The 11971-nt window shown below is 45.4% G+C and overlaps 1 protein-coding gene across 2 annotated transcripts in view; it reads right to left on the bottom strand.

Annotated features, from left to right (window-relative positions):
* Window positions 1-1329: 1329 nt before the first annotated feature.
* Mov10l1 (Mov10 like RISC complex RNA helicase 1) overlaps window positions 1330-11971 on the bottom strand; it is a 92523-nt gene continuing 81881 nt past the window's right edge. For both annotated transcript variants that reach the window (XM_029564365.1, XM_029564366.1), the window contains 3 exons: window positions 3028-3135; window positions 2224-2361; window positions 1330-2111 (listed from right to left, as the gene is read on the bottom strand). In XM_029564365.1, the coding sequence (XP_029420225.1) occupies window positions 2016-2111; window positions 2224-2361; window positions 3028-3135 (342 nt within the window). In that variant the 3' untranslated portion in view covers window positions 1330-2015. The remainder of the gene's footprint in view (window positions 2112-2223; window positions 2362-3027; window positions 3136-11971) is intronic.

Here is an 11971-nt window from a genome sequence, read left to right as displayed (position 1 = left end):
ATGAAAACAAGTTAATTTGTGTGTCATTTTGATTGCGTACTTTAAGAATGACAATCCAGGTGCAGTTCTTGGGCCATGCCCAGCCTCATGGCATCACAGTTAGAATGAATGGTTTTCTCAGTATGTGCAGATTTCCAGAAGCAAAGGAGGAGCTAAAATGTTTAGTCACCGCAGGCAAGGGTCATGCCCAACACACAATCCAACTTTTTAATGTTCTGAACAAAGAGCACAGAGTTATTCCACCCCCAGCTGATCCCTAAGTGGCTGAGGGCTCTGTCCCCATCCCATCATCCTTATTCACTCACCACCCTATCTGCTTCTTCAACATAAGCCCAGGTGCCCAGTGAGGGCAGAAGTGGCAAGGGCACCCAAAAGCTTTTGCACCAAGCCATGTTCCCTTTGCTTGTGCTTCCTTGGCCACAGCTTGTCACCTGCCTTTGCACAGCTGTGGCCATGGGGGTGGTGGGTGTGAAACCCCAATACGTGTCCAGAACAAAGTACAGAACAGAAAAGGAAACTTGTATTTTCTTTCCTATCAAACCTTTAATATTCTGCACTAGAATTCAAATCCACGGCAGTAGAAATACGGGTTTGAGAGGGCGGGAACCAAGTTTCTAGCTGTGGAGAATGTCCTTCTAATGGATGGTGGTGGTGTAAAATGTCACAGCTTTTTCATTCATGGGAGACAGACAGGCTGGCTGCTCCTCTGTTCTGCCTTAAAATAGCAATATTTACAATATGCTGGGAATGACATTGTGAAGTAGCTTTAAAAGGAAAAAAAAAGAAAAAAAGGCTGGGCATGTTAACAGAGGCAGGTGGATCTCTGTGAGGCCAGCCTGGTCTACACAGCAAGTTCCAGGTCAGCTGGGGCTATGGAGACACCCTGTCTCAAAACAACAAAAAAACCAAAACAAAACAAAAAAGGAGAAGGGCACTTTTATGACCAAATTTAAAGTCCATGTGTATGTCCTGCTGGTCCCTGCTTGCAGGTGGCCACATTGGTTTGGGGAGCTCTGCCACCCCCGAGGCACACTTTTGTATTTCCTGTGGCTTCCTTCTCACATGCTAGCAGGGGTGGGAAGATCTTCATGAGGGAGACAGACTCCCCACCTGCATAAATGGTTAACAAGCACTATGCTGCTCCTTTCCCGGGTTCTCAAAGGACCAACCTCCAGGTACAGTGGTTTTGGCAGTGACGCCTACAGAGTAGAGGTGACCATGGCTGATTGCTGTACCTACACAAGCTCATCGCCTGGGATGAGGGGGCTTGATGACATTTACTTTGCTCAGTGCCTCTGGGGCACACATCTGGCTCATGCTACAACAGAGAATGACAGAACCAGTTCCAAAGACTGCAGCCATCAGAGGTAAAAGCTACACAAAACCCTTATCACTGATGTAGGCACATTTTGAGACAGAAAGGGGTCTGGGGTTACTGGAATATTTATTTGGAGGCAGGGTAGTGGCAGTGACAGCCCACTGGCAAAAACAAACTTGTGAACCAAGGTCCATGCACAGGAACAGGAGCATTACAGTGACCCAGTGGTCCTACCCTTTCCAACACCCACAGCATTGAGACAAGGGAGCTCTGGGAGTCACAGGACTGACAGGAGTATGGCTGGGCTTAGGGGTCCACGGGGCGAGGCACACAGTCTCCCTGTTGGCTGCTGTGTGTTAAGTTTTGTGTCCAACAGATCCTGACAGTGCTGTCTAACCATAGCTGGAGGGGAGAGGTGACCACATGGAATTTGGTTCCCACAGAGGGCTGACAACCACATTCTTTCCTCCATGGCACTTTTACAAGGGGTACCTGTTTGGGCACACAAGGGTCACACTGACCCACTAATGTCCAGGAAAGAGTGGCTGCTATAGCTCAGGGGAAGAAGAGCCAAAGAAGTAAGGCTGGTCCTCAGGCTGTAGTGGGTGGGATGTGTGGGGCCCCGAGGGAGAGCCTGTGTGGAAGGGCTGGGGGAGTCTTAAAGCCAGCCCTTCTTTTAGGAAGACACCAGGAGCGCTCACTTTTGCAGAGCCTGCAGTTCAGGAGGTAGATCACACCCTGTATAAACACCATTGGTAACACTGTATTCCAACAAAGCTCCAAAGCAGGGATCCTGTTGAAAACAGAAGGGAGCCAGAATCAGATGAAGGAAAGCCAGTGTCTCCTGGTGCCATGTGCATGTCTCTGGGCCCAGTAGTTATTTCCTGTGACCTGGTCTCACTTACTCTGACAAGCACATGAGGGTTTCCCAGAACAATCAGCAAGGCTTTGGGTCTTGTAATTGCAACGTTAAATCTTTTTGAATTAGACAAGAAACCCAAAAAATAACGGTCGTCTTCAAATCTATCTTCATTTGACCGGACCTAAAAAACACAAAGACGAATAAAATAGTATTACATGAAGACATTTGGAAAGGTTAAGAATTGGTTAAAAATTAAGTTTTATAAGTGGGACAGGGCTGGTATCACATTATTCTGTCTACGGACAGGAAGACTCCAGGTGCTAACAGGTTATCTCTGGGTGGCAGGGTTTTAGGTAGTCCACATTTTTCTCTTTTGCATCTGAATGTTTGATCTGCAGTTAGCATACATTTGTAATAACGTTTATTTAAAAATTAAAAATCAGGGCTTCGAGGGTTCAATGTCACTGGATGGTGGTGTGAAAACTGCTGTGCTGAGGTCTCCTCTTGGCCTGTGCCTTATGCTCCCCAACTGCTGTCTGTCAGCACACTATTCTTCCACACACCCTACTCCCCCACACACCCTACTCCCCCCCCCACCCTATTCCTCCACACACCCTATTCCTCCACACACTGGCCATTTCTTCCTACTTTTTCTTTTTTTGTTAAAGAATTTCCCATCTTTACCACTTTTTGTAACACCTGACTCTAGGACAGTCTCTACCATGCAGTGCAGTCTGCTTTGCTGTGGATCAGGTGCTGCCATTTTAAATTTCAATGTATCTGTCACTCAACAAATACCCAGCAACTTCAAGCACATGGTTACTTAGCCACAAGGAGGGATACTTACAGTTGAAATGACAATGACCAAGTACTCTTGTCCCTGAAACTCCTCTACAGAGCCAACCTTTATGTCAGTCAAATCAACATTTCGCAGAAGGATTTTTATTTTCTCTACCTTTAAAATGTTAAAGGATTAAAGATAACATTGTAAAAATCAGGTTATTTACCTATTACAGCTTAAACCAAATACTGTTATGGTTTGAATTTGAAATGTGCCCCACCCCAACCTCTGTTCACATTTGGAACACTTGGTCCATAGCCAGTGGCATTATCTTGGGAAACTTTTAGAAGGTGAAGCCCAGCTGGCAGGGGTAGGTTACTAGGGACTGGCCTTTGAAGGGCCTCTGTCTCTGTTTCTTGGTCCTCTGTAATGTGAACAGCCTCTGCCACATGCTCCACTGCCACGACCTAAGCTGCTCCACCATGCCTCCCCCACTATGGTGGATTGGAACCCTCGGAAACCATAAGCCAAAACAAATCCTTCCCCATTTGAGTTGTTTTTCACTTATTCTCCAAGTGACACAGAAGGAACTAGTATAGAAAACCGGTTATGAGAGAAGTGCAGTCATCACTGTGACTAAACATGACCACATGGTTCGTCGGCCTTTGGAACTGATTTACAGGAGGAATTTAGAAATGTTGTGGGCTAGAGAAGTGCTAGAGTGCTGTGACCAGAGTTTAAAGGATGATTCTGGTGAAGTCTGGAAGATTAGAATACTGACAAAAATGTGGAGAGTGGGTTCATAAAGTTTCACTCAGATGGGAACAAGGACTCTATTGGGAATTGGATCAGAGGCCATTTATTTGTGTTACACTCTGACAAAGAATATGCCTTTATTTTGCCCATGTCCTGAAAATTTGGGTAAGGCTGAATTCAAAAGCAATTCACTAATTAATTTGTGAGAAAAACAGCAAAACAGGTCAGGTATGGTGAATAACTGTAATTCTAGCCCTTGGCAGACATAGGCAGGAGAATCATGATTTTAAGGCCAGCCATGGCTACTCAGTGAGTTTGAGGCCAGCCAGAGACACATGAAACCCTTTCTTCAAAAATTAAAAACAAAGTGGGACATGGTGGTGCACGCCTTTAATCCTGCACTTGGGTGGTAGAGATAGGCGGATCTCTGAGATCAAGGCCAGTCTGTTCTATGTAGTGAGTTGCAGGCCAGCTGGTGCTACAGGGAGACCTTGTCTCCAAAACAACACAATATAACACAACAACACAACACAACCAAACCAAACCAAAACACACCACACCATACAACACAAAACAAAAACAAACCAAAACAAAAAAACCAGAACAAACAAAACCCCAAAGTAAACTAGTAAGTAAGCAAATGAATACAAAAAAAGAAATTTCAAGGCTCAGCAGACAGAAGGCCACAACTGGCTAAGTTTTAGAAAATGAAGAGATTGCAGAGTGGGTGTCCCTGCATAGGACTGCTACATTAAACGTCACCACCCACAGCTCAGGGACCATTGCAGAAGAGGGGGCAGAAAAATAGGAAGAGGCAGGGCTGGTACATGAACGTAAGGAAACAGGCTTTGAGGTCACTGGGAACTTGGTCGTATGAATGTGCAACAATGGTGACTCAATCAGACAAAAAGCAGCACAGAACAGGGGAAATGGGCAGCAGGCCCCAACCCTAGCCAAGGAACTATTGGCAAGTGATTACTATGGGGTGAGGGAGAGCAGATCTTCTTTAAGGGAGTGACCCTAGATAGGCTGTAGGTATTGGGGATCGAAACTCAGGTCCTCATTTAAACACTGGGCCACATACCCAGCCCATTTTTCATTTTTTATAGGGGCTAACAGTCAAGAGGAACAGACTTTGAACATTTGATTTCTAACAAAGTTGAATCTTTTAGGGGTATGGGAACTCAAAGCTGGATCAAATGCACATCTCATTCTGGGATGGCCAAGAGCATTTGAGGGACCAAGGAAGGAATCGGAAATGTCTCCCAGAAGGCTTAAGGTTTTGAAGGCCCCAGCTAGGCGTAATTGTGGGTGGCTATGGAACCATTAGGAGTTGAGACCTGGATGGAAGTAGGTCCCTAGGGAAGGGCTTGGAGGCCACTTCTGTCCTGATTCTTGCCTTGCTTTCTGTTCCTGGTCTCCCAGCCCTGTGATGTGAAAAGCCTCTGCCGTTTGCCCCTGCCACAATGAACTGAGCTGTTCTACCACGCTTTCTCTACCCTGATGGACTGAAACTTTGAAACTAAGACAAGACAAATCCGTACTCCTATAAGTGAATTTACATCTGGTATTATGGTCACAGAGACAAGTAATGAATACACCAGTCAGTGAGCATACTGCCTTTCAAAAGGACACTGGGCATACATAGTGTTGCATGCCTTTAATCCCAGCACGTGGAGGCTGGTAGATCTCTTTGAGTTTGAGGCCCGCCTGATCTACACAGGGAATTCCAGGCCAGCCAGGGCTACACAGTGAGATCCTGTCTCAAAAACCAAAACCAAAACCAAAAAAAAGTATCACTATCACTTCAAATGTAAACTGATTAGAACATAAATTCTAAACTGGGAGGAGTCAACACTTATTAGGAAGGCCAGTCTTCATGTGGAAAATCTCTTCTCTCCCCATAAGAATATGTCAAGGACAGAACAATGTGATAAGAAAAAATTAGATGCATGTCTGCAGCCTAAACTAGGATGTATGTCTCTGTGGGATGGTAACCAAACCGACAGGGCAGGGTAGGTCCTGGGTCTCTAATACTTTTTTGTGGCAAGGACTGTGGGCCCTAAAGTGCTGTGGCTCTCAGGGAGCAGGGTTGAGCAGGATCAGGCAGGCCCAGCAGCATTCCAGGAATGAGGAAGACAGAGCACAATCAGGACTTAACCAAGTCAGAAGCAGCCAGCTAATGCCACAAAGGAGGACCTGCTTCTGAATACCTGAAAATAACTGGGCAGACTAAACTCCACATCAAGTATGGTTAAAGTTTTTGGAGACCAAGGAAGTTAGACGCCATCCACAGGCAAAGACAGGTTATGCTCGTTATTATCACTTAGATTTATTTTTATTTTAAATTATGTATGTGTGTAAGCATGTGCCCTGCTTGACATGGGTGCTGGGAGCCAAACTCAGGTCTTCTGCAAGAGCAGTATATCATCTTCGCTGCTGAGCCATCTCTCCAGCCCCAGACTTTTTAACAGGGCCCTGCTTTGTAGCTCTGGCTGGCTTAGAATGTGCTATGTAGACTAAAGTGGACTAGAACTTATAGCAGTCCTTTTGTCTCTGCCTCCCAGGTACTGGGATTAAGGCATGTGCTACCATACTTGGTTGGAAGGATTTCGTAGATAAAAATCAAAGATCATAAACCATGAAGGAAATGATTTATAGATAGTCCCCAGATGCGTTAACTTCAAAAAAAATTTTATGCGTTTGTACACAGTCATGTATGTGTGCATGTGGAAGTCAGAGGTCAGTGTTAAGTGTCTCCCTCAATCACTTTCCACTGTATTTTTTGGAGCCAGGGTTTCTCACTGAACCTGGAGCTCTCCAATTTGGCTATGATGGCTTGCTATCATGCTCAATGGATCCTTCTATCTCTGCCTCCCAAGCACCGGATTTAGAGGTATGGCCTGCTGCACCCAAGTTTCCTGCAGGTGCTGGTGCTCAGATTTAGGTCCTCATGCTTGAATGGCAATAAGCCATCTCCTCAGTCCTAACTCCTAAAATTTTGACTTTACAGTGGTATAAAGCTGATATACTTTTGTTAGATTCTGCATTTTGAATTTGGATTTTTTTTCTCTCGTTAGGTGCATGCAGTATACTGGATAGCAACAGTGAGCCTCAGCTCCTAGCCAGTCTATGGATGGACTCTATATCCATGGACTTAATCAACCACACATCAAAAATGTACACAGACCCAGCATGGTTGTATCTGAACTGAGTATGTACGGACATGCTTTCCTGTCCTGATTCTCTAAGCCATACCAGGAAGAGCTGTATAATATCATTTGCACTGCATTCTGGATGTGTGCTTAGGTTATATTCAAATACCATGCTGTTTCATAGGGACTTGAACACCCACAGAATTCAGCATCTGGGGAGTCCTGGAGCAATTGCTTATGGATCCTAAAGGCCAATTGCACTGTTTCTAAGCTATGGGGTTCAGTTAAGCATTTTGAGTTCATTATCAATTTACAATGGGTTTATTGGGATGCAAGACCAGCATAAACAGAGGAGCACCTGTAACCATGAGTGCATGAAAATTACAAGCATTATCGGGGCTGGAGGGATGGCTTAGCGGTTAAGAGCACTGACTGCTCTTGCAGAGGATCCGGGATCGATTCCCAGCACCCACACAGCAGTTACGAACCGTCCTTAACTCCAGCTCCAGGGGAATCCGAAGCCCTCTTGTGACCTCTGCGGCACTGCACGACACGGGTGCACTCACATACATGCAGGCAGTACACTCGTACACATAAAATAAAAATAATATAAAAAAGAAAATTACAAGCATATTACTAACAAATGATAAAGTATGCTGAGATGACATCCCTAACAGGGCCTAAGACCTAGAATTCAAAGACTGCAAATTCCTGAAGAAAACAGCCATGAACACATGGAAAGGCTCCCAGATAATTGAGATCTCAAGGGAAATCCTCTAATATCTCCCATGGGGGCCTTTTCACGGCAACAGGGGTGCCTTGTTGCAGAGGTACAGTCCAAGAATGCTGTGACCCAGTAACTGTAACTCAAGAGAACTGCCTCCTGCAGCCCGTGCATGTCCCCACATGGCCTGAAGAAATTTTAATTTTTTGAGAGAGAGTCTCATTGTGGTAGTCCTGGCTGGCCTGGAACTCACTCTACAGACCAGACTGGCTTTGAACTCACAGAGATCCACCTGCCTCTCCTCTTGAGTGTTGGGACTATAGGTGTACACTTGGTTCTAAAGAAAGATTTGAGTAATGAGGAATACAGAGCAAAGAAGGTCACAACAAAGGTGCTGAAGAGTATGGATGCTTCCTTGCACCTGAGCCACCAGTAAGAGCTGAGCTTCTCCTGCTAATGCACAGATCTGCAAACCAAGCAGAGCTCCACTTGCCCTAGGCTACAAAGGAAGAGGATCACAGTGTGAAAAGACCATGGTGTGACAGGAGACAGTTGATTGACAGATGGACTAATGGTGCCCTAGACTCTGCATCTGGCCACCTGGTTGCTGTGTACCTTTCTGAGAACCACATACCAGAGAGCTACAGGCTACTTCCCCATGTTCTAAGTACCTGGATAGTTGTACCCCACAGAAGGTAAACGGCAGGAGCAGAGCTGTGGGGATTAGTAGAGGAGGGACTCAAAAGCAACCTGGGCTGCACTGGAGGCAACTGGGCAACTGGAGGCTGGAGAAGCTGTTCCTACGGTAGTCCTCAGATAATTTGGTCTCTAGTCTGCCAGCAAGTCTGACCAGCACTGCTAAGGCTACTTGCTTTCTTTTGCCAGACAAATGACTCACTCACATAATGAGTTCAGAGGCCCATTCAGGCTATATTCTGGCCTGAATATGAGGATTAAAAAGGTAGTACTGGGGCTGGAGAGATGGCTCAGTGGTTAAGAACACTGATTATTCTTGCAGAAGATTCAAATCCCAGCACCCACACGGCAGCTAACAACTGTTTGTAACTCCAGTTCCAGGGGATCTGACAGCCTCTTCTGTCCTCTGCAGGCGTTGAACAACTTACCTACATGCAGGCAATACACACATACACATGAAATAAAAATAAAATAGGGTACTGGAGAGATGGCTCAGCGGTTAAGAACACTGATTATTCTTGCAGAAGACCCGGGTTCAAATCCCAGCACCCACATGGCAGCTAACAACTGTCCGTAACTCCAGTTCCAGGGGATCTGACAACCTCTTCTGACCTCCTTGGGCATTACATGACACAGGTGCACTTACCCACATGCAGGCAATACACGCATACACACAAAATAAAAATAATAAAATTTTAAAAAAAGGTAGTACTAAGGGCTGTATATGTAACTCAATGGTATGGCACTTACCTAGCATGTACAAGGCCCTATATTCATTAGCATTTGAGTTGGGTATGGTGGCACATGCCTATAATCCCAGCATTTGGGAGGCTGAGGCAGGAGGATCATGGGTTTGAAGCCAGCATGGGATATAAAGTGAGTTCTAGTCCTGTTTGGGATCCATGGAGAAATGCTCTCTCTACACACACACACATACACACACACACACACACAAAAAAAAAACAAAAAAACAAAAAACAAAAACAAAGTAGCAGAACAGATTCACACACACACACACACACACACACACACACACACACACACACACACAAAGTAGCAGCACAGAGTCCTGGTCAGTCCTAGCGAGTCCATTAGTGAGTGAGATGACCCTGAACTACGCAACAATGCTGAGTGGCTGTGCAGTGGCCAAGGTCAGTGTGGAAGCCCTGAGAAGCTCTGCCCAGCCTTAGGGATCAGTGTAGTCTGAGGACTGATAGCATGTGGTCAGACTAATGTCACAGGAGCTATTTCCCCTGGATGTCTGCTAGCGTTCATGACAGGTTCCAGGTCAAAACAGGATTCAGGCAAGATGCAAGATGGTAACAATTGAATGAAGAGACAGGAGGAGTCTACTCCCACAAAGAAATCATACAGTTGTACATTCACTCTAAGCAGTTAATGCTGCTTAGCTTCGAGTGGGAACAATGGGAGTCTGTGGTATTCTGGTCTGGGGCTCTTCCATCCGGCAGTCAATGTAAGTCACCTCAGGCAAGTAGACATGAGGGCCAAGAGCTTCCCTCAGCAAGGTAAGGATAAGTGTGTTCCTGGCTCCATGGCTGAGTAGATACAAAAGGGCCTTTTGGGAAACAGCAGCATGGAGACTCAAACAGCCTGAGTTCTGTGCTCAAAGGCACCTGCAGATCCGTATTTGGTGGATGGCAGCTCAAGATGATGAGCACAGCCATTTTCTACTGCTAGTCATCCACTAGAAGCCATGCTTTCAAACAATGAAAATAACACTCAACAGGGATGGGAGAGGGAGAGGGACAGAGAACAGGTGCACGTAGACAGAGCTCAGGCAGTTACAAATCAAAGCAGCAAGCAAAAATAAGACATGCAATCTTCAGGGTGGAAATCAAAACCCAGAGTTGCTATGTTTTCTAAAGTTCCTAGCTCTCAATACAAACATAAAAAACATTCGGAGGAAGGGGGGGGGGCTGGAGAGATAGCTCAGTAGTTAAGAGCACTGGTTGTCAATTCCCAGTACCTACATGGTGGCTAACAACCATCTGTAACTCCAGTTCCAGGGGCTCCAACGCTCTCTTCTGACCTCCATGGGCACTGCATGACATGGGTGCACTTACATACATGTAGGCAATACATTCATGCATATAAAAATAATAAAATATTTAAATAAATAATTTAAGAATGTGACCCACATTCACTCAAGAAGGCATCAAAAGAACCAGGAATATTCTTGGGTGTTGGATTTAGCAAAGACTCCTAAGTACTATTACCAGTATGTTCCAATAACTAGAAGATACCATGCTAAGAAATTTAATGTGCAAATATCACAAAAGAGATTCCATTAAGGACAGAAATGATCAAGAACCATGTAGTGGCAATCACTGGAAGAGTCAACAGAGCATTCCCAGTAGCAGAAGAAAAAAGAATGAAGTTAAGCCCGGTGAGGTGGCTCCTACTTATAACCTCAGGATTTAGGGTTATAAGGCAAGAGGATAGCCATGATTTCAAGGTTACCCTGGGTGAGACTGTTCCAGAAAACAAATGACAAACAACAACAAAACACACCAACAGAAACTGTTCAAACTGAAGAACAGATCAATTAAACCATGTGGGAGAAAAGGAGCTCGGAGAAGAGAGAAGGAACAGAAAAAGATGACGTACTAACCCAAACTTCGTGGATTTGTTGAAAACAATCTACAGACCCAAGAAGCTCAACAATTCCCATATAAAGATCAGAAGATCCACAATCAGATTCACCATAGAAAATGGATGAAATTCAAAGGTAAAGCTGAACAGCAAGAGAGGAATGTACTGATGGAGGGTGGTGCTCTGGCCAGTAGCTAAGTCCTGCAGCCAGCAGAACAGACTCCCAAAATGAATGAGAAGGCAGACAACTCAAATCAGTGAAGACTGAAGAAGAGAGAGTGAGAGAGCGAGAGAGCGAGAGAGCGAGAGCGAGAGAGAGAGAGAGAGAGAGAGGAGATAATTGAGTGAGAAAGACAGGGTAGTCACTTAGCTGGGAAGTGTGTGTCTGTGTGTGTGTCTGTGTGTGTGCATGTGTGTGTACACATGCCATGGCATGCACGGTCAGAAGACAACCTCAGTGTTGGTCCTTGCCTTCTGCCTTGAGGTAGGGCATCTATGTCGTTTGCTGCTGTGCTGTGTATGTCAGGCTGGAACACAGGGATTACAGATGTGCTACTGAACGTAGCTTTACATGGGTTCTGGGGATTTGAACTCAGTCCTTATAAGCAACAAGCAATTACCCACCAAACTCTCTCCCTAGCCCAAAATACTATTTATGTGTGTGTGTGTGTGTGTGTGTGTGTGTGTGTGTGTGTGTGTGTGTGTACATGTGTGATGGCCAGAGGACAATTTGTGGGAGTTGGTTCTCTCCTTCCACCTTTTGAGTACCAGGGATTGAACTTGTCAGGCTTGGCAGCAAGTGCCTTGACCTGCTGAGCCATCTCATCTCACCAACCCCCAAATATTACTTTTAATAATAAATAGTAATTTAAGTGGCAACCAGAAACATAAAAATGTCTGGCCTTGTAGACAGTCCATCCAGGAATATGGGCATGTGAACCAGCAGCGCTGTAGCATCATGTTGGAAGGTGTGCTGTGTCCATAAAGCTGGGTGGCCAATGGCCCAAAACCGAGCAAGGAGGAAAGACAGCTCAAGCACTGACTAGCTGTGGGCTCTTAAGCATGT

Source organism: Nannospalax galili, unplaced genomic scaffold (assembly GCF_000622305.1).
Source record: "Nannospalax galili isolate Female #2095 unplaced genomic scaffold, S.galili_v1.0 scaffold237, whole genome shotgun sequence".
Lineage (NCBI taxonomy): Eukaryota > Metazoa > Chordata > Mammalia > Rodentia > Spalacidae > Nannospalax > Nannospalax galili.
This window is presented reverse-complemented; position numbering and strand designations above follow the sequence as displayed.